The sequence below is a fragment of the Varroa jacobsoni genome, unplaced genomic scaffold (genome assembly GCF_002532875.2).
Source record: "Varroa jacobsoni isolate VJ856 unplaced genomic scaffold, vjacob_1.0 scaffold_1198, whole genome shotgun sequence".
Classification (NCBI taxonomy): Eukaryota; Metazoa; Arthropoda; class Arachnida; order Mesostigmata; family Varroidae; genus Varroa; species Varroa jacobsoni.
This window is the reverse complement of record NW_019214100.1, coordinates 87,300-113,083: the sequence shown is the minus strand read 5'-3', so window position 1 is coordinate 113,083 and position 25,784 is coordinate 87,300. Positions and strand designations below refer to the sequence as shown.

Genomic DNA, 25,784 nt, shown 5'->3' with positions numbered 1-25,784 from the left:
ATCACCGATCCAATTATTTAATCGGTAACGTTAAACACAGCCATTTTTCACACTAACCAAACATCTAAAGAAAAGGTATAATAGATTACCATGATTACACGAAGTACGAAAGAGTTAATTGTGAATTTGCTCAGCCAATGATAGGTATAAAATAATATAGTATTGCGGCAAATAATTGCGCCGCATTGTTAAAGACAATATATTCCCTGAAATTTCTTCGTTTATTCATTTTTCTAATAAACGGATCCAAAGTCTATTGGAACTGGTAAGGCGGTATAGAATTTCCACTAGAAGTTTCAACATATAGTGTTTTGGAGAGGATTTACAGCTTATAATATTGCATTATCTCAATAATGTATCTCATATGTATTGTCTCGATTGGGTGCTTGTCCTTAGTATGAAGAATACAAGGGACAGGGTAGGAGCGGGACTTATCCCGAATGCACCTTCTACAGAATCTTTGTGCACTCCAAAAATACAATATATTCTGTATGTTCCAAAAAATTCTCAATTTAAACTGTCTTTTTGTTAGAAATAAATAATCGGTGCAAGTAAACCTTCACCATTTCGTGTTATTAATCAAATGTAGTTTTTGGGATGTGCGCACTTCGTGAAGTTAGTTGGTGAATAGTTACCCTTCCGAATTACTGCCTGCTGCTGAAGGTCTATCTCTTCTCAGTACTCGAGCTAACCAATCTGTTTGTAATGGAAAGGTAGATCTTATTGCGGTACCAATGACCTCCCACGTAAACGTACACAAATGCATCTTTGTAGAACGTTTGTGGTTTATCTGAAGGAACAGTTAATGTGCGTTTATCTTTGAACACATAACTGTAGTCGCGACCACCGTTTTTCTTTATCCATAATGGTGTAGTTATTCTTCTGATCTTTATTGATGGCCATATGGTTCTAGCATTGTGGGTTCTTAGCGGCGATAAGGAGAACAAGACTTAGCTGGACTGCGGAAAAACAACAGAGTTTAGGCATTCGAAGAAGGCTTATATATGAACGATAATACTCTGTCAAAATGTATATTTATCAAATGTTATCAGGTCTCAGTGTTGTACTAAAGGTTATATAGTGGCATCTTCATTAATAAACGAAATCGTGGCCAAATACCCTATTTTTCAATGTGCTAATATATTTAGAAAGCCGCAGCTATTCCATGTTCGAAGTTACAACTCGCCAAGTATTTAGTATATTTGAAACGAAATCTTCAAAGTTAAAAGGAAAATTGGAAGAATTCGGCTTTAGAAACTCGGTAAGGATACTTCAGTCCAGCGCATATACCTTCTATTTTATACAGAGAGCTCAAATTGGGGTAACTTTGACGGGCTATTTATTGTAAGGGGCATGCACTCATCCGCTGCTCTGAGCAGCAAATGACAGCTATCTCTTTCTAAAACAAAATAATGAACTAATCATGGCAAGCGACAAAGCGTCAACTATGATCTTTTCGTTTAGGACGAACTTCCATCAGGGTTAAAAATTTCTTTCTGACCTTAAATTGGCGACCTGCGTTATTGCTAGTTTTTATGTGGCTTTAGAAAAATTCGAGGAATATTTTTATGAAGTAAGTCGGAAGATTTTTAATAGAGATTGGATCAAAAAGGCTCGGAGCTCCATTTTTTTTATAAATATATGTTTTTTTTCTAAGGAAACTGAAAACAGCTTTAGAGAGGAAAGATCTTCAGTTATCAATTGGGCCGTCCACATAAGCTCCAACGTTCAGTCCTTTTAAGACTTTTTGTAGGTTCTAAAATTCTTGGCCCATTTGGGACATTTCATTTTCAGGACCTTTGACGTGCTATCAGCTTAACGTAACAAGTCTGTTAAATATTCCTGTACGCAGCGTATTTGAGCGAAACTTTAACGAGCCTACATCTACTGATATGCCCTGACTCACGGTTACTATTAAAAAAGTTATTTGTGTATTAAAGAGGGAATCTATTGTAGATGATCAGTGAGTAGCGTAGATTCTGAACTGAAGCTGTAATTTGATTAATAAACATGGCTGCCAGGAATGATATTTCCAGGATATGCGAAAACTTGCATTGCAATATCTGATGTTGTCTAGATACAACCCTAGAAGCAAGGCACACGAGAAATTCTCAATTTAGATGTTATCCTGTAATAAATGTTTATTCGAATGACTGTTTCGGCATAAGCGCATCTTTCTAGACACCGAATGTATACTTGTATGATATGTATGTACAATTGGAAGATTTATCTTAAACTCCTACAGGAAACCCCTGGTAGCTGGCGCGAAATAATTTTTTTCCCTTCAGCAAATATTGATTCCAAGAAAGCATTCTACCGGCATTGGTCGGATATGAGATTATAAACCATGAAGTAAATGAACTAATGTTTTTTATGCAGATTTCAAGAACAATGTCATTTCAAAGATGGCTAGTCTGTATACCCTTAGCGAATGAGCTCTTCCAGCCCCGTTAGGTGTTATTTGTGGATTCACACTATGAATAATTTTTGTGCAGTTGCTATACTGCTGTTTCGAAACATTTCAAGGCGGATTCGGTTGACAGTCGACGTAAACTCGGTTGGCTTAGCCCAAGTCAAATTTGGAAGCATCTTTAGTAAAACGAGGGCCACATTTAAAAGCGAGTGTTGCAGGCTGCTTAGAAAACCAATGGTGGAGTAGCTCGCGAAATCAAGTCGGCAGTGGTAATAGACGATCAATATGGGTAAATTCAGGCACAGTAGTCTATTAAGTCCTTTTTATATGTGATTAATATAAAACGAACGGATAAATGAGAATGTGAATGGGAAAAACGAATCCCAATGGACTAGCGGTTCAGTTCTCAACATAATACTGATACGGAGCCTAATTTTACTCACGCTACTAAAAAAAAAAGCGATTTAGTGATTTTCGAAAATGGTCAAACTTTAATCGACAAGTTTTGTGTATCAGTGTGTTTTGTAGTTCATGTGTAGCCAAATTTTGACGATACGTCCATGTTTCTGAATGGTCTATGAAGCTGTGACGACAAACTTGAATTTAATATCAGTTACAGAAATATATTGGTCACTATCGATTGACCTGTAACATGTCTCTGAACAGGCGCCGCCTCTTGAATGAGAGTATAATAAGTACATTTATACGAGGTTTATTTCTTTTACCGTAACAACAAAAAGGAACACTGTGCAGTGTTATAACTTTGGCGTTTTGGACAAAATATCCAATTCTCCAAACAACCATCAGGCTACTGTTTCACGATGACCAAAGGCAGGATCGGCCAAAAGAATATTTTGCTGAATCCGAAAAAGAAACACTTGCTTCAAAGTTTCTTCGAAACGCCTTTCTAGCAGAGTTTCAATGTCGTCTGAATAAAGCTCATGTCTAAATAAGGCTTGAGTACTGTTAGAATAATATTCGTATAGCGCCTACTGCGATAATACACGGACATAATAGATCAACGTTACGGGTCTCCCTCGGAACTTTTAAACGGTTAACTAATTAGATCTGCGATAGGAGTACCTTTGAAAAATGTAAATTTTTTTTGTAAAAAAAGGATTTGCTTATCGTAATTACTTTGCTAGCCATAAGAGTATGTAGTTGAAGCCGCGAGCGAAGAAAAGAGCTTGCGATGGTATGTCCATTACGAAGGCCGCTTAAACGTCATGCTAGAATTTCTCTCTACTTGACTTACGAACAAACGACGTGAAACTTACTGAGACCCGTGCGAACTGGTTATGGGAGGTGTGAATAAGGTAAACTCTCGCAATTCAAAGTATGGAATGAATATGATCGATTTACTTTTTCACGGTTTGCTAATGTTAAAAATAGCAGTTCGCCAAGAATACGCTACACATGGCGGCAAGTTGGTTGGAAATGGCTACTTAAACAAACGTTCTGTGGGGTTTCAAGTAAGAACCTCTCCAGTTAGATCGCTCGTCGGACTCGGTAAATAATTTAGATGCACGAGCGTCTGATGCGCAATTCACTTCGAAACAAAATAGGCCTTTTAATGTCTGTTCTAATATCCAGCTTATGTAGCATAGCACGTCACAGCGATTTAGCAGTCACGATATTGTGTGTGAAACACTTCTTCAGTAATTTCTACGGTAGATAGAATCAAATCAATAATAGAGTCAACATATCTTTTTTTTAGTTTACTACCCATAATTAGTAGTAGCAAACACCCGACGATGACAAAAATCAAGCCAGCGGCTCTAATCTTTCTTGACGCCGAGAGAATTTCTTAACAAGAGTATAATTCAGATCTACCCGCTACAAGGGTTTTTGACTTTGCTGAGGGGATTCTTACATATGGATATTAAAGTAAAAAACACTATTTCGTCTTTTTTTTTTGTAGATGCTCCTTAATGATATGCTACAATAGAGACCATTGCGTCACGCGGTCCGTTTTGTCACTGAATGCGATGCATTCGGGAAGTTCACCCTTTAAAGAATCGTGGTGACGTTTAAAGAGCGTTTCTGCACTGGTGCATAAATATAGAGTATACACGTTCACTGTGTTAGTTGCTCCGCCACACACATCTCTCAATCAAAGAATCTCAAATCAGGAAGACTCTCTCAAACGACTTCGACTTGCCTATAGTTGCGTTCACGACGGAACATTAGCAGAAACTGGAGTGAGATATACGAAACGGTAACGTCGATTATGTATCGTTTGATCATACAGGCTTACTACGGAAAGAACGGTGGGCTTTGATCAGCGTTTTTAACCCTGTCGCAGACAAATCGGAATCGTATTTCTTTATTAAGCTGACATATAAAACAAACTGTTATCTAGTGGAATCTGCGTCAAAACTGCAGTTCAGATGAGTGTTTTAGGAAAGGACTTAAAAGAAGGGTATAGAGATACCATGCCAATGACAACACTAAGCTAATTCAATACTGTACAGAGAGTATATATGTACGCCGACGATGCGATCAAAATCCATTACATTACCTTTGCTTGCTTGCGATTACTTACTCGGGCGATGAACATCAGTACGCTTTCGGTGGAAAAAAAATTCTTCTATGGTTGAATCGCAGGGAGCGAGGGTCTTAGCATGAACATCAGGGACGTTGTTCCCATTATAAGAAACAGTTAAAATTGTATATCAATTTCCAGTTTATAGAGACGACCGACTTTAAACTTCTGCTACATAGTTACACGTACTGTGTTTTGCGTCTGCATCTAATTAAATGACGTTATTTTTGCTGCGCGAAGTATGAGAGGAGCTTAGTTGATATCATATGAATTCATCAGCAAAGGATGCCTGCGACTTGAAAAAAACACGCTAGCAGGACGTCGTTTGCTCTTACATGTTTACGTGGAAACTTAGCAAACTGCCTCCTTGGATTATTTCGCATTTGGTACCTGTCTAGGTTTTGAATTATGGAGACAGAGAATTGTCGAAGACCTACCTGTACTATAAACTGCTCAAACAATAAATGCAGAAAATTATTCGAAGATTTTCTAATCTAGTCTACAAATTGAAACAAAAAAAAAAAACTCTGAACAGGCAAAACACACAAAGTGATCGCGTCGCATGACAATACCAAACGGCGTTTTTAATTGATTTCAGAATAGTCCCTTGACCAAACACGAATTGCCTAGGTTTAGTCTACAACTTTTACCCGACTCGGTGGTATCATTAACGTGTCAAATATATCTAAGCTGGAAGGAAAGCGAGTCAGGACAGAAACCGAAATTCAAAAATGCGTTAATAAACCAATTTCACCCTATGGACATCTTCTTTTTGTTTGTCTTTTTTTTGTATCAGAATAACTATCTGTTTCCTGAACGATGATCGAATAATATAGCCAAAGACGTTATGTGTCGCTAGAAAAGGAAAGGCAAAAGTTAGCATGGCTGCTCTTAGGGAGAGTGGTAAAATGAAAACGGCCTATTGACGTGACCTAGTTCAAATATTTTATACGATGACGGTATTGTGCGCAATGAAGTGTGATTTAATCGAGGGGATGTGATTAAAAAATATTTGGTCTATGGCACGAAAATGTAACATTGATCCATAAGTAGTAGACCAATACCCGACAATATAGATAGATATACGTATGGATGACCTTATTTTGAAGTCGCATCATCGAATATACTAACTTATGCCTCTGTTAATAATAAGACACACGTAATTATAGTAGCAAAGAAAAGGCGCTAACATGAAGTCTGACTTTTTTTACTGTTGCTTAGAAGAGAAAGTAAGTTTAATTCAATGTAGTTAGCTAACGGCCCACAATAAATTCATAATACAATTGTATTTAGCAGGTGATCGTATCATACTTTTGTATTATCTTGGAGCTTCGGCCCGAGCCAATCAGAAAGGTTGTGTAAGCCATTTTTACGCCAGTTCTTTGTAGCTTAACTAACAGACCAATTATTTATTATTATCTATTATATATTAGTTATTTAGCAATGTAAAATACAAAACGCTTAGTAATCATTTTATGATTTGATAAATTTATTAAAATGTTATCAGAGCGGCGTTGGTTGCCGGCAAAGGTATAACATATTGTTCCATAACATTGTTTACTTCTATCATCTCTTCCATCATCATCATCATTGTTTTCTTTTCTCATTACGCCTCGTCTATTAGATCTTCAGGTGTCTATTTTATGTGAGTGTACTGCATATGGGTATGCCACGTCCTTCACTGTGAATACAATTCTTTTTCCTATGCGCGCGTGTGTGTGTGTGTGTGTGTGTATGTGTATCTTTCGTATATTTTTTTCTCTAATAGTTGTTGCTATTTATTCGTTTATTGGATAAACACAGCTTAGCTTTACACTAACCAACAGCTTCAGTGTTTTCTTTTATTTCTATATAATATATAATGTATGCATATAGATATATACAGTAACACTCTGTGGCCAGCCAACCCCTTCCGTATTTAGAAGAAAGGTCTATGTACAAGTAGGTGTATTAATTTTGTTTCTATCCGTTTCATATTAATTTTATTATTAATATCATTACTAGCACTAGCGTCCGGCGGAAAAACGATCTAACGTTGTGTCAGCCAGGGGTGCGACCCATTGATCTGACTAATCGAAACAGCTTTCATGTTCTTGTCACGGGTAGCGTCCCGCCTTCAGCCTCCCCTCTTTTCTCCCCACTATATTTTCGCATGCCCTTGTTACAGCTCAAGTCTGTTGCAGCCATTATTATCGACCACAAATGCGCCGAAGTAAACACCGATCTATTTTTGACTATGTTCTTTTTTGTTGGGGCAAAAGGGCGTAACTACTTAGGTACAGCTTAGAGAGTAAGTTTCGAAGTCACTTTTTCTCACAGTCTCTATTTTAGCGAATGGTGACAATTGCTCAATTATAAGTACGTGTAGGGAAACAGAACAAGCAATATATCGCCTAAAGGAAGACGCAGAATAGCTGATACCATAACCTACTAGCTGATGTACGTAGGGTAATATCACATACAGTTGCACACACGAATGCATATTCCATCGTTTAGTGTTGTTGGTATTCTGGTTCAACCGCTGCGTTCATCATCATCCCCCCTAGTTCGCCATAAACCCATAGCAACCGCTATCAATCTCGTAGCTCTTAGGCCGATGGTCATCGATTTTCTCTCGAAGATGTCGCAAATCTTTATTACTGTTCATTGGGCATGCTGCTGTCGAGAGGACTATAGTGAATCGTGAGTCGCCACCGAACGACCCATAATAACAGCCTTACAAGAAGCACCTACATGCCATCTCGTCTCAAATACTAAAAACTGTCTACAGTATCCTAATGTCATGGCCACGATCAGCATCCCCGGCGTTAGTTAATACTGTGTGTACTATAGGATATTTCAATATTAGATGCATGACCTCTATCTCGTTCATCTGTACGGCTTGCGCCCAGTTGTGTTATTACCCTCTTACGCGTTTCATTATAACCTCCAGCTTTATTTGCCTTTGTTTGAACTCGAGTGTTGATTGCGTTGGACGTGGCGCTGAAGAGTTGAGCGATGTCTTTATATTTCCATGTGGGCTTTCGGACATGAACTAAAACCAACAGCAGCCACCTTTGATCCGAAGGTAGCTAACTGGTCACTTACCACCACCGGATTTACATGGCCAGATAGAGTATTTTTACGTTTACGTAATTCGTCACTGTAATTTGCATGTTACGTATTTCTGCCGTCAGTTTTCCTGCAGGCGATTTTACTCAGTTGATCTTTTGCTGCTCCACTTGACCCTCTTTCCATTTATTGGTTTACGGTTAACAATGATTTCAAACGTTCTACGAATTGTTCTACCCGATAATGAGTCTCTGCTGATCTCTCGTTCGAAAAAAGCTGTACAGACATAGCACTGGAACATTTCTTGCGTTGATAACTTGCTCTTATATATATATATATATATATATGTATATATATATATAAGGAAAAGCAGGACACCATGATAAATGACATCTCTTCAACACTAAGGAGACGCATTCGTCATATCACATCTAGTGAACATCTTTCGCACGTGCTCTTCGACATTAATTTCTACCGTCTAAAACATTGAACGTATGCGCAATATATATATATATATATATATATATGTGCTTTTCCTTTCTTTTTCGCTGTGTTCCTCGTTCTCCATTTTCGATTGGCGTGGAAAACAGACGACACCAAACTTTTTCTAAAACCCGTGTGTAATCGACAACACTTCCGTTACGTAACATTGTAAATAATTTTTTTGAAAACTTATACCACTAATCAGGCCTAGCTAAATACTTGTTGTGATCTACATTTGAAACATTGCAGTACCTTTTACATCATTCATCAATTCATTCTCCCTAGAATTTGTTATCTGGCTGCCTTGTGAGGACAAGCATCACTTAGCGTAACGTTTTACTTGGATGGGTCTTTTTTAACCTAGAGATGATATCAGCTGTATCGTTTATGGGTTCATACACAGACAAAATGCCAACATCCAAACCTTTGTCGAACCTCCTCATTAGTCACAGTCGTCAAATATAATACTTGTCTTCATTTTCACTCTCGCAGGCTCTCGCTTGGAATAACTCCAAGGGCCGTAATTTCTCTCTCTCTCTCTCTCTCTCTCTCTGCCTCCCTCCACCGCGTCCTGGCTCTTAATGTCATTCTTCAAAGATTCTCTGAAAGTTGATGATCGTAGAGCAAACTTCACTTTCACACTCACTCACACACACACACACACACACTCCAACACCACACACACACGCAGACACACACACACACCCATACACGAATGCACTGCCGCTATGAAGGTATCTACGCCGCTTTTACCATAGATTGCTACAGTTACTGATCAAGCAAATAAGTTATAAAGCCAAGGGCTTTATTACGAAGCCATTACGCTTAGACATCAACAACGGAGCGTTAGGTTGCTGCCAAGTTCTTAAGTTTAGCGTTCCTTCACTCACTGAAGCTGGTAAGCGCAAATCATTTTTAAAATTCATAACGAAAATATAGTCATTTGCTAATTCCGTAATCATAGAAAAAATGCCAAACCATATGGTATAATTTAAACGAGCGAGCAAAACAGCTGGGTATTTTTGTACGCACCCTTTACCAATGAATCAGTCACTTAACATTTTAAGTATTCTCCACTTATACTGATCTCGGAAGATAATAGAGGAATACCAATCAGAATAGAAGTTAAGTGCACACGTTCTTCATAAATAGAGGAATACGTGCACTTTACTGACGCTTAACGCACAGCAGTTGTGCTTTAAACTGCCCTTTGTTCGTGATAGACACAACTTAAATACTATAATACTATATATATATACTTTACAGAGTGAATCGTCTTGGACTCAGGCTGGCTTTGTGGCAGTGAACACTGAACGGGCTAATAGACCAGACTTGGATAGAAGACACAGGGTAAGTGGCACATCTTGTCCAGATTCTTCGCTCAAAAAAGTCATACAAAAAAGTAAACGTTTGTATGACTACACTGACTCGTCGTTTAGAATAGGGCGAAGCTTCTCTTCGCAGATCGACACGACGAGAATGGCGGATCAAAGAAAGAGATCGTTGGAATGGGATACGCTCTATGACGGTCACGTTAATCCGTCACGATTGGCTAATCGGTACCCGTTCGGCATACTGTCACTTCACGTACGTCACAATAGACAGTGTGATGATTTTTCTCGTAGCTGTGACTCGTTTTGAGCACCGTTCGGCGTTAGATTCTACCAGAACGCTTGCAAGTTGTTTTTCCGCGATATGTGGAAGTACTAGTGCACTATAAGTAATTTCTTGTTATCTTTGTTAAAAGTTATTGGCAAAATCTATCGAACCGCTCGGATTGGAAATTCAGGCTTGAAACAACATTTATCGCTTCATGATACAACCATTCCTATCAATACCTAGTCGTCGTGTTATAAAACTAGCAAACAATATGTTATGTGTGTTTTGTTTTTGACCTTGCAAAGGCTTTTGAAATCATATTACCCTAACACTAAACTGGCGTCCGCATCAGTGACGTAAGAGAACTATCTGGCAAAGCTGTTTGATTCAGTGCATACGCTAATTTACTAATCTATTATACATTCAAACAAGCATATCAGATGGAGCAAAACAAGCTTGTTAGCACGACGAGCTGAGTTGGGAGACAGTGATCCTCATAGTGCATAGTTGATGGAGAAAATATGAGGCGCTAGTTCCTCTCCTTCGGCGTCCTTCCAAGCCGCATGAGAGTAGGTAAAGGCCGCAAAGCAGAAGGACAGGCGTGATCTTAACGAATTGTATGGATTAACCTTACTTACATAACACAAACAGCTATTACCACTGCTACTATTTGTTCAGGGCACGTGGCTGAGCGTGGTGTGAGCCGATTCCGGCGCATTGTTGAGCACGGTCAGATGCGTGAGTTGATCGGATCCGTGGAGCATCGACACCGAGTCGTCCCCATTGAGCGATGCTGGGGGAACCTTTTTCGACTGCAGTGATTGTAAGTAGTTCTGAAAAAGCATCGATAGCGACAACAAAAAACAAACTCACTTTCACCGCAGTACGAATTTAGATCAGACCAGGGTCCGTCATGATATATAATTATTACATTGAAGCCAATTCAGAATTAGATAGAGGAGTTCCAATGGTAATAATAATAGTAATAACCTATTGCACAAAAGCACGCACCCTGACCAGATGGGATAAAGATTAATTAAATTCAGACGACATATAACACGTAAGAACTAACAGTTGTATTAAGACGAAGTAGCAGTAAGCATATTTATTAAAATTATTTAAACGGGGTTCCCAGAGTTAACCAAAGACGCGCGGTAGACTAGCATGCCAGAGCCTATATGTTAGGCCATACTTATTGCATAAGTGACTTTGTTGACGTTTTTTAAATGACAACTAAAATCAATTGGCCCATCATTAACAGTTCGAGCCAGCTCCGAATTCCATAAGGCCATAATGAGTGCCATAGTCCTGCAATGGTTACGATCGAGTCAAGACATGTCCACAGTGACCAACGCATGCGTGCAGGCCGATTTCATTGATGATGCCGTGCTAATATTAGACCTTTAGCTCACAAGAATTGCTCAAGGAATAGGGAACTAAACCTCTCCTTAAGAGTAGAACTTAATTCTCTGGGTTCGCAGCTCTCAAATATCCTTGTAGGTTCGTACATAGCATTCAGCTCGTAGACTATCCTTGCTTTGGCTTAATGGCCATTCGTTGCATGCATGTCTTGATACTGCCAATGTGTTCGGTTGGGTCATGCCAGATACAAATAAACGGTTTCTCTAATCATTTTCTTTATGCGAGTTTGTACACAAGTTCATTATGGCAGCCAACCAATGGTTTGTAGCTTTTGTTGTGGTTTTTAGATGTGGTATGTTTATCTTGTTGTTCAGAAAGGTCTCTAAAGCTACTGGACCAACGTGTGTCGTGGTTTAAAATTAGATCATCGGTGATATAGGTCTTGTTAGCGTGTCAGCAAACAGTAAAACCTCATTACTCTTCAGCGCTGTTGTTTGGTGTATACGATAAATTGGTAGCCTTCTATCTATCGTGTGAATTTTTTGAGAACTTTGTATTTGAGTTCAATTCTAAATAATTTATAAATAATAATGGTGACAAGATAGTCATCTCGGTTTGTCGGTAAGTGTGAATCAGATATGAGAACCTAAGCGAAATGTACTTCACCGATTGATGATAAAGACTGAGCGACTTGTCAGATAGAGATCGTCTGACAAGCTGCGGCAAAAAACAAGAAGATCACAAAAATAAGTTGTCAAAAATACTTCAAACCGTCCATATATATATATATATATATAGGCATTATTTTGCGTGAAGGGTCCGATAAATAACGATGCAACAATATTTCTACCTGTGTAGTGCCTCGGAACAGAAATAGAAAATGAGTAACGCGCGAGTCCATCTATAGGCATGCCTTACCGGTTACATGCACAAAAATACAAACTAGTTAAATACTCTGACAGCAGCAGAAAAGATCTGCATGGAGGCCGTATTGAGGATACACCGTTCTGGTTAATTTTCCTTACCTGAGATATTACGTCCCCATGAGAAGTTCGAATCTGGTAAAGATATCGGTATTTTCTCTGCTGCTGCTGGGCTCTCGTTTCTTCTTGTCGAACGCGCTGCAGATTAAAGTTACGTGATTGGCGAGCCGGCGTCACTGGAACAATGATAGTAAATCATTTGACATTGTAGCTTCTAAATGGAAATGTGCCTTATAAAAAAGAAAAACGTAATTGTTGTATTTGTTAAAATCAGGTCAATGAGCTGTAAGTTCAGCGGGGCCATATTTTCTGCTTTATATATAATCTAAGTGGCATACTGATAGCTTTTTTTGTGTACTATACAGCGTTCGAAGTAAAGTTGTTTTCTTCTTAAATGTACTCTTGTTCATCTGCAACTCGCATTGAATGGTGCCTCTGTCTGTTTGGAGTTCTACGTCGAGTACTAGCATTAAGCATAGCTTCAGACTAGCATAACGTACTACCGACGCTATGGCCTTACTGATTCCGAAGCCATACAACTGAGAGTATTTGGGCTTTCTGTGTTTGACGTATAGAGAGAGATTTAACGAAACGTTATCGCATGTGAACAGTGGGCTGAAGGAGGTGCAGTATTTACTGACAGGAGAGGATTCCTTAGGACTGAGGATCGGGAACCTTAGAAAACGAGCGGTGCAAGAAAGTCAATGAAGAAGTGTGCCTCATGCTTTTTTAGTACCAGACAATATCACAACATCTCTTTAGGAAAAGTACTTTCGGAAAAAGTAGGAAAAGTAGGAAAGTACGTGTAGGGCAGCAGTTATCGTCAGACAACGCTAGTTAGTCCGGTTTGAAGCACAGTTGTTAAGATTTATGTGGTAGGGCACCTTTGGACGCATCCAACGCAAGTATAATAAGATTTGTTAGAGCAGGTGCGACGCGGCTGTACATAACCTACCTCTACGTATCGGAGTCGCTAATATTTGTCAACGAAAGAACAGCTTGCACCAATCTATTGCATAGTATTCTATCTAAACTAGAATGATCTTTTTTCATGTGTTGCTACGTAGACCAAGAACGAATGACGCAATGGCAACACGCTAATGGTAATGGGGTAAATCATGTGTTGCATGTTGTTCCAATCATGCATTCTCCACATTTGGGTAACTATATTTTTAAAGATGACTTTTCTCCTCTTGCTCAGTGCTGGTCATGGCTTGCCTCTGAGGCAAAAGCGACGCTGCTGTTCATAAGCCAATACGAATCCGGTGCGGTTGCCAAATTTATAATAATACAATACAATGTAGGGCTGACTGGATATCCAACTATGTGTGCTGGCGAACATGTTGCCCTATTGCGTGACAGCCCCACGAAAAATACGACGTTTTTCGTGCGAGTTAATGCGCTTCTTAATTCTCGTAAAGTCTATACTATAGATGCACTTAATTTCTTTCAAACCATTACGGTGAGCGTTCGGTAATAAGCCGGGCTGTGTTGATTTACAATGCTAATGATTGCTCAATATCTATCGCAAGGCGTTAATGGCGCCTATACGGGTATAAGGACTAAGGGTGAGTGGGTGTCGTATGGAGCGCCAGCGTACACATCTTAGGAATAATGGATTTATCTCCTATACAGCGTGTTCAAATGGTAATATTATTAATGATGATCATAATACTAGCTCGGACTCACTTCTTTCATGATGTAGGCCTCTTCCTGTGACGCAGAATTGAGTGACTAGGCCGAGGAGAATGAGGCCTGGCCAGAGAGCTAATGTAGCCCAGGAAAACCAGCATACCGGCTGAGGAGTTTTCAAAGAGATCATGGATAGAACCCAATGGCCCATCTTGGCGCGCGACATGAAATAGTCAGCTGAGAGCGATAGCAGCGCTCCGCCGTATACCGATGATCCGATTACCGTCAGACCTGTTCAACAATTTGCATCAGAAAAAGTCAGTGAATAGCCTTCGCAAAAGGAAATTAAAGCGGTAGAGTGAGACGGAGAGAACCGTATGTTGTGGGAGAAGAAAGATAATTGATTATGTGGAGGAACTAGGGCGTTACAAGGATACTGTGATGTTCTTTTCGTTCGCACTAAACTACCCGTGCTATGTACTTATTATTTATTTATTAATTCTGATGACACCGTTGGGGTATTTTCCAAGCTATGTATCATATGTGATGTAGGATAGCCAAGTTCAAAAACAGATCGGCTATATTTCTATCAAAAAACTGTTACCTTTATCAAGCAAGATTTGTAGAAATACCGTGTATTCCATAGAGATTTCCTTACCCTTTTGGAAGTATAGGTTAGCCATCGATCCGATGATGCCAGAAACCATAAAAATCCCAACGCAAATCCACATTGTTACGGGTGTTGATCCAAGAAGACGACTGATCACGATCCCACTGATACCCCCAAAGAGACCCGAGTGGAAGCCCAAAACAAACAGGCCCGCATGCTGAACAAGTGTCGTGATTAGACCAAACAACACTCCTGCGCCCACTGATACCCCAACATTACCGGACATAGGTAAAAGGTCCTCTACAGTGCAGATCTGAAAATGAAAACAACACACAGGCAACTAATGTAGTCCGATAGCAATCTTAAAATGGTTGTACCCCACCGGACAAACAGAAAGATTCGGCAATCTATATAATGTTACAGCCTTTAACTTCACCAGGCAAGCTGGGCCTAATATAAATTTTGGAAACGCTCATATTACCTATTATAGTTACAAGACGCTCATATAATTATATCATACGAAACAACTCGATTTACATTCCAGTGTTTATTCTGCACAATTCGAAGGTTAGGCAGGTGTAAGAATATATATATATGTGTATATGTAGCTGATTCTTGGTATAGTAATTTACGTTCCATTCGGCAACTATGGACTATTTGGTTAAGAATAGACATTCTAAATTTATCTGTACATTTCATCGGCTGAGCCATACGGCGTATCCCTATTAAAGTGCCCAGCTCTCAATTTATATAAGCTAGAATTAGTTTAGCTAGATTTGAGCAAATTAACTACCGACGAGAAGATCGTTCTAGTATGAAGTAAGATATATTTTTAGAAAAAACAGTGAAGGTTTTTCGCACTCGAATTTCAACCTTTCCGTTAGCTAAAAAATCACAGATCAGTGTGTCCTACATATTGCTTCCCTATTTGACTTTGTAATATTTTACATGATGCCCTATCTACCAGCAACAAGAAGTTGTAGTTCTGTAGCTGGAACAACAAATAGTATAACATGTCAACCACCTTTACCACACGGACCTGTATAATTCTATTCGGAACCTATGCTCTCTTTATGAGCCACTTTTCTCTGCCTTGACGGGCGGAAATTTCCAATGAAAGGCTAGTCTTCGAAGAACAAAACAAGGTTAACGTGCTCTTCTTTTTAGTCCGGGTAAGATTTACGGTTGACAAACCTACCTAGCTAATATTTATTCGTTTATTATAAGCTACTATAGGTGACGCAAAGTGGCGCGGGAACGTTTCCGAGTTGTAGGGATCATACTGTTAGCACACCTTGTTCAAGGGTGACAAATTGTTTCAGTATCTAAATGCAAGAGACAAATTCTATACTGTTATTCAGTAGCATGAAACATGTTCAGTAACAGTGAGTAACATGAAAATGCGGATTGATTTCCGGTCACAAATTTCTCTTTTTGATTCTGCTAAGGGGGCTACAAAGCGTAATTGAAGCCGAGTTCATTGGACTAGCTTGGGATTGTTTCCTAAACAAGTCAAGAGACATTTTTCTCAGATAGATATAAACAAATAAGACTATATTTGGAGGATTGTCAGCTTGATATCGGTTGTATATGGATAGGATTGGCGCTTGGTCTAGGCACATTGTTCAATGTTGTTATTGATAATTTGTCCTGCACGAGAAGACTTTCGTTCGAACGCGACGCAGCTTGTGGATAGCGTTCTGAGAACGGCTAGGCAAGCCGGGTTCGAAGCGGGTTCAGCCTGGATCCGCCAATTGATGAGACAATCTAAATGGTGATTAGTGCAACTGTATTACATTTCCGTTAGAAAGCGTAAGCTCCACAATTCACTGTGACTATCAGTGAAACTTTACATACTTTAGAAAAGTAAGTTGTAAACTTTGCAACTGAAGGGCAAACGTATCAGTCGATGTTGATACACTGAAAGGGATAGATAGTTTATCGCGCATAGTAACCATAAATGTTAGCGCCCGAATCGCTATGCCGTATCAGTTTGTACTGCACCTAATATAGCAGTAGTGAAGAGTCTTTTGCTTTGAGCTCACCGATGTCCACACCGTAGTGTTTGCTTTTATTGAAGTAGGCACTATGTGGATGGTAGGAAAGGCACCTACTTCTTCGTAGTTCATCATGTCTATACAATGAGCAACTCGTTAAGCTCAAACACTATCTTGAAACGCAAAAAATAAATGGAACAATATAAAACCTTTTTTTGCCACATGATAGCTACAAGAGAAAATCTGGCCCAAGGAAGCGTGCATATTGTTTTTAAAGTGTTTACAAGCGATGTTGATGTCTAAGGTTGCTGATCTTTACCTTGTACACGATTAGGGTAGCAAACATAAAGCCAGTTAGAAACATGGTAAGTTTGAAAGCTCGATATCCATACAGCACAAACACAAGTCCAAACAGGGCGAGGCAGGAAAAAACCGAAGCAGGGTATGGATCATAATCAAGGGGGATGCTCTCGCAATCGGGCAGTGCTCCCGATGATACGTTGTAGTCGCGCGCCTCGTCCAAAAAGTGGTCCGTGTGACGGGGCCATTGCTCCGTGCTGACCGCCGTCGCCATGTTAGTGGCCGACCCAGCGGTGTAGCCCGCCAAGGGCCCGCCGGCGCCTTTTAGGCCAGCCTGGCGCCCGCGAGGACTGATTGGAGGGTTCTTGTCGTCGCGTTCAATGCCTGCAATTGTGAAGAAAAATGACAGATTACGCGACATTGTTAGGACGCCAGTACGATATATGTTTCAGTGTTGACACGTGCCCTACTGGAACGCTCACCTGAAACCGGGGCAATTAAACATCCTGGAAAACCTAACTCTTAAGAACCAATGAGTCACCTTATGGCGGTACGTGTTCATCTTTCCTAAGCTATAATAGCGCCCTCTGAAGGAACAATTGGATTTTTAGCATTATCAGCCCGAGGTGATCCTGATACCGCAATTGTTAATGGCACTTCCAGGTGTCGAATCATCGGTTCTAAAAGCCTTCTAAAGCCGTCACATTGAAGCATTTTTTCACTATGCATGGGAGTAGCACTTGGAACTATTTCAATCTCCCCGAAACATTCCAAGACTGACTCGCTTTGCCCTATACGGGTCAATTTTTGGGTGCGCAAAACTTTCAAAAATGCTGGTATCGTCTCCAAGATGAACGAGTATCTTAACTTAGAGTCAAAGTAACCTACTTCCGCACGGGGCGTAACATTTAACTACCAAATACAGATTGTTTCTCAATTCGTGAGTGTATTGACTTTATCGTTGTTGGACTTTCCCCAATTAGTGCTCGTCATTCTGCCTTTGACCGAGGTCTTATGGAGAAGTACTATGACCATGGCGTCCGAGATCAAGAAAGATGGACACAAATGGGAACGATGAAGATTAACTGCTAGCATCTGTTTTCCCCTACGTTGCTCTCACGCTTTCGCTATCACGTTCTTACTCGACGTCCCTCTAAGGACTCCCGCCTCTGCTGTGTTATCTCGGTTCTGCTGATCTCCACAAGAAGTTTACGAATTGCCTGGGATACAGACTGTTTGCAGCTGCGGTTCTGGGCACTCAGCCAATCTCCATCTCATACACGTCTCGTAGGTGTAAAAAAATTAAGCGACACAGAGCAACGATTACGCCCAAGGGACGAGTGTTCGCCCATCTGACCAACTTTTCATTGGCAACTGTCGACCCAGAGGCCATCCGATTGACTCCAAGTGGCGGCAGTGACAGCGCAATCAGCACCTGCAATTGAATATCCGAGGCTGTGGGCCAGTTCGTTGGGTGTCTAAAACTCTGTGACGGTTCCTACTTAATTTCATGCTGCCTGCTGTGTTTGTGACTCTGATCGTAAGTCCAAACCCAAAAGTAAGCGGAACACCTTTGGAGCTTTATTTCCACTATTCGACGGTGAGGCACTGCCCGAACAGAGATTGGCACTGGTCCATACGATACTATCGAAGCAAAAAATCGTTATTTCTACGCTGTAACTGTCGTCGTCATCGACGAAGAAGCACGATATTGTAACAACGAAGTTGAATGAATGAATAATCCCAAAGCTTATTTCGGCGCTGTGGAACGTATCTTTGATGCTGGCGCAGTGTTATAGCCGTATATGCTTTATTTGCTCGAAATTTCTATCTGTTTGCAGTGGTTGTCATTTCCTTTCATAGGAGTCACACCAGACGACGTGAGGCCTTAATAGGGAACACGCCTGGCAGATGGGATCGGTTACATTTGGCCGTCCCCTTTTCTCTGTGGGGTTAGCCTGGTGACGTAACTCGAGTGGCTAGGCACATAGACAAGTAGGCATACACACCTAGGATGACAGGCATCTGCAATCTGCATGCTGTGTCTGCAACAATCATTTACGCTTTTTGGCTGGAAAGCAAAAAAGCAGCAGACATTATGAGTTGGGTAGTTTATAGATGCTCAATAATGGATTAAAATTTTAAGAAAGAAGTTGCTCGCTTAATTGCTGTTCGGTTCCGGCGGCAAATTCTGCCTTTCATTTCGATTTGGTCAATGAACAATTCAATAGAAAATCAGGTATTCCGAGAGCGGAAACCCATACATGTGGGTACCACCGAAGGTGTATTATAAAGTTTTTCAGTAACCAAATCCAAACATAGTTTCCACACCCAATTTGCGTCTATCCTACATCAGCCTACCCGTGGTCATCCACCTCTAAGCACCTTCACTCAAGTTAAAATACTTTTTAAGGTACTTGTTTATAACTGGGCTAAGACGACAGTAGGCGATTACTATGCGACTCCGCCAATCTGTGACCGATTCAGTCACTCAGTTAACATATAACAGCTCAGTGTTTCACCCATTTGCTGATAGAACTTTGAAGTGTAAACCAGCCGTTGACAACGCCACCACAAATCGCTATTGTTTTCCCCTTCCTTCTTTAACACTCTGCCTTCTATTTACTCAACCACTTTGTTTGTCAAGTTATTTATCTAGCCGGGCTACAATATGCATAGCAGACAGCCTCAGCAGTAAACGAGCATCCATAGCAAAATTTAACAGAAAAGCTGGTACTATTTATTCATGATTGCCATTCTCAAGCACGAACCACATTACCGCTGGTGTTGTCGCTGCTGCCGATGTCGATGGTAGCGTCCAGGGTTCCACTACTCGGACTTAGAGCTGCTAATGGGAACAAGACTAATGGGAGCAAGACTTATTAACAAGGCAACAATTGCCTGTTGGCCTTCTTCCGTCTGGGACCGGCAGCATTATCACTGGAGGCTTGAAGCGTACCGATCGATTTTTGTGGCAGATACCCTGAATAGCCTTCGCCTTGAGCAGTTACTCCGGCGCCTTTTTGCTATTACTACTGCTACGAGTTGTAATATAAACCTTTGAGGGCCACAGGTGCGGGATAGGACGTGCCCAGTGAAGAACGTAAAGGTGGAGCAAGGCAACAACAACGTGCTACTCTATAGTCTACTATGGTATATACGCTATCGGTGCTGCCGCCGCCATTTTCAAGGGGGTGCTACTGTAACAGCTTCAAACAGACGCAGTACGCTGCCTTTCCAGTTGCATGGCCCTGGCCATCAGGCCGACAACAAAAAACTGCTCCACCTACGAAGTGCTTCAGGCTCTCATATCACCTTATATTTACAGTGTTAACGATTGTCCCACAGCCAACGAACCCGTATAGTTCTAGAAGTGTGTGACCTGCACCGACAAGTCACGGATACCCACTATAATAATAGCATTGTTAGTATAATGACCATCCCCAGCGGCAAGCACGTGTACAGTCAATGAGCATGTGGGAATTATTGCGCAGTGTCTTGTGTTTGACATGGCAGTGAGACGAATTCAAGATAGCGCGGCAGGGCCGATGGCCTTCGACTTTTACTTGACGAACTGCCAGACATTCGTTCACTCTTCTATCCTATTTTTCATTTTGTCCTTTCTTCAAAATACGACCACCTAAAACAATGCGGAATAAGATTTTTTAACTTATTAATTTCAGTTTGTATTCAGAGTGGTAATGGTGACGTAGTGAATTGCTCGCCCGTCCACCTCGATTGCCTGAATGCACATCTAACGATTCTCTGACGATTTTTCATTTTCCAGGAACACTCTTTAGTGGGCGTTGTCTTTTCTTTTTCTACCACAAAGTCTAAATATACGAATACCGTTTGTTTCACAGGTGGAACAACTCGAAATCCTACAAACCCAATGCCGACAGCCACAGCTCACTGCATGACTGTCAGTTGGGCTAAATTACATTACAATTTCACGCAGAGAAATTAACAATATATGCACAGTAGTGTTTTTCATTCGTTTACTACCTGTACATCAGCCAACGTATGCGGCCGTCATCTCTCGGTGTCCTTTTAGGGGCTGTGAGAATCTTCGGGCACGTAACAATCCCTAAAGACCCCGCTGTCCAGTAAGAGCAGTACTAAGAGCTGTGCGTACCTGCAAGCCATAGATAAGAACGAAGACCAGACGTAAGCGATACATACATCATTGTGTTCGGATACGATAACGTGCGCTCACATGCCAATTCATGCTCTGTCGTTTCTCGCCATGTGAAGCGAGCTGGCAGCCGTGTTCGGCTGAAGAGTGACGCCTACGAGCGTCACCATTGATGTCGACATTTCGTCTTTCCGCTTCTCTCTAATGAACTATTGCAAAACACCTATTCTCACACAGAACGCAACGACAATTGAGAATATGGCCGATAAATTATATGTTAACGAACCTCATCACCAGTCAGTGCTTTGTTGACTATCGTTCTTTGATGATCGATGTCCCCCGAAACGATTCTACCCTGTATCGTGCGCATGCCTAATGCGTTTCTATAAATAACAGCCGTTGCTGTAACGTGATAGATTTCAAAAACGCAAGATAAACAATTTTGCCATTATTGTTGCGTTGAGCAAGGACGAGCTTCTAGCATGAATATGCTTCATTTGTTGTGTAATTGAGAAATCTATGACTCAATACAGCTTCTGTTTCTGATTTCTTTTTCATGATGGTAACGCTTGATATACTCGTAATAATCTCATTTTTGGCTTTACCTTCCTTAGGAGAACGTTTTTGCTTGCACCTTCTGTTAGGATTCAGTCGTAGATACTTCGTGGTATTTCTATAGTAAATTAGTAAGTAGACTGTGGGTCCGACGCAAGATGGCTTTTTGAGCACCTGAAGGCATTAACAGCCGCAGCTACTTCGTTCCTGTTTATGACTTTGCTTCACCCTGTGCGCGCGCCTGATCACGAAGCAAGCACGGGCGTAACTCCATGACCCCACGCCAACATCGATCTTTAACGAAATCGCACACCGTCAGGGTACTAGTATGTTATCGTTGTCGCCGTGTAAATCTTTATTTGACGACAGCGTCCGTTTCGTCACATGTTGGCTTTTCATTTGCCGAGATATGTGCAGCGGTGGCGACTGCTGTTGGCGTCACTTTTTGCTGGGGCGGAAACCTGACATACCTGATATGATCCAACAGGGATGGTAGAGACAGACCTAATATTGTATTGCCAGTTGCATGTTGCAGGTCAGCTTTTGCCGCCAGCGACAATGACTGATACCTATATGTCACCACTTTCGCACCCGGAAGCTCAGTTCCACTTGGACAAGATAATTGTTAGACAGGTTCCTTATGTATGCAGCAAGCAGATTACAAAATGGAAAACTGTCATTGTTCCACCAAGAGGCAAATGCCACTTAGGCATCGAGGCAGACATCAGACAGGCGATTATGGCCGTAGGACCAAGCCGAAAAAGAAAGGACAGTGAGAGAGAGTATGGCTAGTATATATGTGGTGGGTTAAAAAGCCTGAATGACACCACGAAACGTCAATCCGACTTCATTTATTAAATGATAATACCTACTACGAAGTATACGGACTAACGCCGACATAGTGATTTACATGCGCAGACACTGAATTCCTATTCCATTAGGTCAAAGCAAAGTGACGACTGGCCTGCACTCGTCGATTTTATTCGTGCTTTACTAAGGATGGCATTGCTCACCCGTTTCAATTATGTAATGAAAGAGTAAAACGTCTAATTGGGCGAGAAGAATGAGGTTTTCCCGTAAATAGGAACAGAAAAACCTCAGTGTTATTTACATGCCATGTCTGTAGAGGCTTGCAACGAAATTACCGACGTCTCAAGGGAAAATTCGTGCTAACGAGAAGACCCGCCGATTGTTAACTTGTGCATCTAACTCACCTCGCCCTCAATTCAACCCAGATAATATAGAAGTATGTTTCGCTTCATCGTATCATACGTATACGAATATATATAGGATAAGATATATATAAGGATATATAATATAGTATATAAGAATAATTGAAAGGTCGGATCCGAGTAATTCTGTAAGTCCTCGACGTTAGACCGCCAGTTTGCTCTGTACGCTGCAGTACGCCTGTCTCACAAATAAACTCGTTGTGACATGGGTTCAAGCAATAAAGTTACGTAAGATGAGTTTTAATTCTATGAAGTTCTAGTTACTGTACCAGGCCCTTCATTGATTTGTCCTATTGCTTGCGTATGCACCAAAGTAAATACGCAGCAGCTAACCGCATTGATTTTTTCAGTGATTTATTCGGCACCGTGTTCGCGTTACCTTTGCACCATTTTGACTTTGCGAATATCTTTGGCGAAAGACGCCAGCCGTTGTCCTACATTATTACAGTTTATTACTATAACGTTTGTTGTCCTATGCTCACCTTACGAAGACACCGATACATCTCCCAAACGCAAGTTATAGTGGGCCATCGCCCTTATTACCGTAACTGTGGTTAAAAAAAACTTGGCTGGAAGATTAGTGTCAGAGCAGTGCATGTATAATGTATTCGTTTCGCTATCTACAGAGTCGCGTTCCTAGCCAACAAACCAGGTCCACTTTGTGTAAAATAGCCTTACCACGTGATTACCAGCCTTGATTCAAATTTGTTTCCCAAGGCCTATTTCAGCTCGTAGCGTCCAGTTACAACGCCAACACATACAACTGTTTCAGCATAACAATCCTAATGCGTAATACGCGATGCAAGATAGTAATAATATGTTATCGCACTCATTTTGTCCACTTATTTGATCGATCTCGGCCTGATCACAATAGGCGTGGTTATTGCCTAAGCAAGGGCAGATGGACAAGCCACAGTTTCGTCGGTATCAGCAGCAACCGTACAAGTAGCCAAGCGGCCAGCACCACAACAAACTCTCGACTCATTGGGATCGGACATGTAATTGAAGAAAACTGTAAAGAAAACCACGTTTCAAGTATAAAAGCCATACAATTTATTGCTTTGCAATAGACGTGTAGTACTTTACGAAAGCTCAAGCCGTTGTTGATATAGGCCGAGCCCAACCTGGCGGAAGTGAAACCATCTGCTTTGTGCGGTTCCTTTTCGTGGTAGGCAGATGGGCTTTTTTTGTGATCTTAGAGAAAGTGCTCGTGTCTATCCTGAACGGTAACAGCTGGAACCGGAGTAATGCGTTTATTAGCTCCCAACAGATCCCCTCGTCTGCTGCTGCTGCTCTCATAATTAGCTATTGTCATAACGAGCTGATTCCCCCCCCCCCCGCCTGACTTCGCGGACGAGTCGTGGCTTCAAGCACAAACCGAAGACGCGGAGAAAGATAGTGAGTGCTGCAAATACGAATCATGCGAGCGTGTGCGTGAGTAGAATGAATTGGGGATGACAAAGAAGGGAGCGACCTGTTTCCCAGTTTTTGTCCTCTGCGACAGGCCGCTTCTCGTAAGCATCACTTCCCCTGCAGTAGACTAGTAGTGCTGTTCCTATCAGAATGACGCTCCTACTGTCTCAGCTCCTGTTATATCGCTGCCAACCCTGCTACCCCGTTCCACCTTTAAACCTCACTCGTTTTGATCAGCTCAATCTCCACGACCTGCTGTAGTTGCTATGAGTCACAGCCATTGAAAGACCGGCCGTTGTCGTCGTTGCCGCCATCAGCGTCACCGTTAGCATCACGCTCATCAGCTCCATTACCACCACCAGAATGGTCATTGTCAAACATTAAAGCCAAATTCATAGCGTCCACGACTACAGCGAGTAAAACTCTGGAGAATACTGCTTGAAGGCACCTCGTAACACAGATGAAAGGCGACGGAGCCAGAGAAGCAGCAGCTGCCGTCGTTGCTCCATTGCCAGTGAGCCAGGCCTCAATCTTGATCAAGCTGGCGGCGATGGCGGTGACCATGTCAGCATCTCCGTGCATAGCAGTTGTGATACTGCCGCTGCCTCAGAATATGGGTGAATGCCCGGGGAGCGTATCTCGTATCTAGGTGCCCGCCCATTTACAGTGCATTTGCAATAGAGCAATGCGCTCTAGGGTTTAGGTACTGTCAGTAGTGAAAGTCCTAGAACTCTTCTCGTAGACACAAATATGGTACATTGATGCATATACGGTATCATTGTGAAATGACTCAGCATCAATGAAGCGGTCCATACTGAACGTGGGCCAAAGTCGAAAGCCAGCGCAAAAAATCCGCAGGCTACGGTATTAGTTCGTGTCAGCTTCGTTGTGGCTCGATTAGCGGGGTTCTACAAAGCAGCTGTCTATAGTCCAACTATCGTATATACTCGCACAATGCATGTATAGAACACTATGTCTCCTCGTCCTTTTCTACGCGAGGCGATGCATGTGGCTGGATTTCAGAAGGCGGTAAACAAGAGTGTAAGGACGACTTCTTAGATACGAAGGATTCCGTTTATCGCCCAACCCGACCACAGCAGGGTTAGGTCAGGGTTGCTTGTTCATTTTCTTGGTCGGGGAAAATGGCGAAAAAGGGAGCCGCTGAACTATAGTTGGAGACTACATCACAGCGGCTGTAGCTATGTTATGACCGCAGGAGTGTGGTAAATTTAGGACAGGACGGAGCTGGCATTTAGTATGTCTACGTGCGCTCGAAAAGCTCTTGCTTGGTTGAGTGAGTGAGCGCGTGTTACCGAGGCCGGACTCCGATGCGGCTGGCTGTTGGAAGTGCCATGCGTAAAAGCTTTGACTAGCACATTATCATAGGTTTTCTCCTGCGACATTCGGGAAAACGACGATTTTTTTCTTTTTGACTTTTGTGACAAAATTTTACTTATATTAACAAGCATTAGTC

At 41.4% G+C, this 25,784-nt stretch overlaps 1 protein-coding gene across 3 annotated transcripts in view; it reads right to left on the bottom strand.

Moving 5' to 3' along the window:
* Nucleotides 1-6,426: 6,426 nt before the first annotated feature.
* The window catches only part of LOC111267531 (transmembrane protein 198), a 64,886-nt gene continuing 45,528 nt past the window's right edge, over nucleotides 6,427-25,784 (bottom strand). For 2 of the 3 annotated variants that reach the window (XM_022845804.2, XM_022845808.2), the window contains exons 2-7: nucleotides 20,981-21,110; nucleotides 16,995-17,359; nucleotides 14,727-14,991; nucleotides 14,126-14,359; nucleotides 12,479-12,612; nucleotides 6,427-10,924 (exon numbers count right to left, since the gene is read on the bottom strand). In XM_022845804.2, the coding sequence (XP_022701539.1) occupies nucleotides 10,766-10,924; nucleotides 12,479-12,612; nucleotides 14,126-14,359; nucleotides 14,727-14,991; nucleotides 16,995-17,249 (1,047 nt within the window). In that variant the 5' untranslated portion in view covers nucleotides 17,250-17,359; nucleotides 20,981-21,110 and the 3' untranslated portion in view covers nucleotides 6,427-10,765. The remainder of the gene's footprint in view (nucleotides 10,925-12,478; nucleotides 12,613-14,125; nucleotides 14,360-14,726; nucleotides 14,992-16,994; nucleotides 17,360-20,980; nucleotides 21,111-25,784) is intronic. The other variant, XM_022845805.2, reaches the window with a different exon arrangement.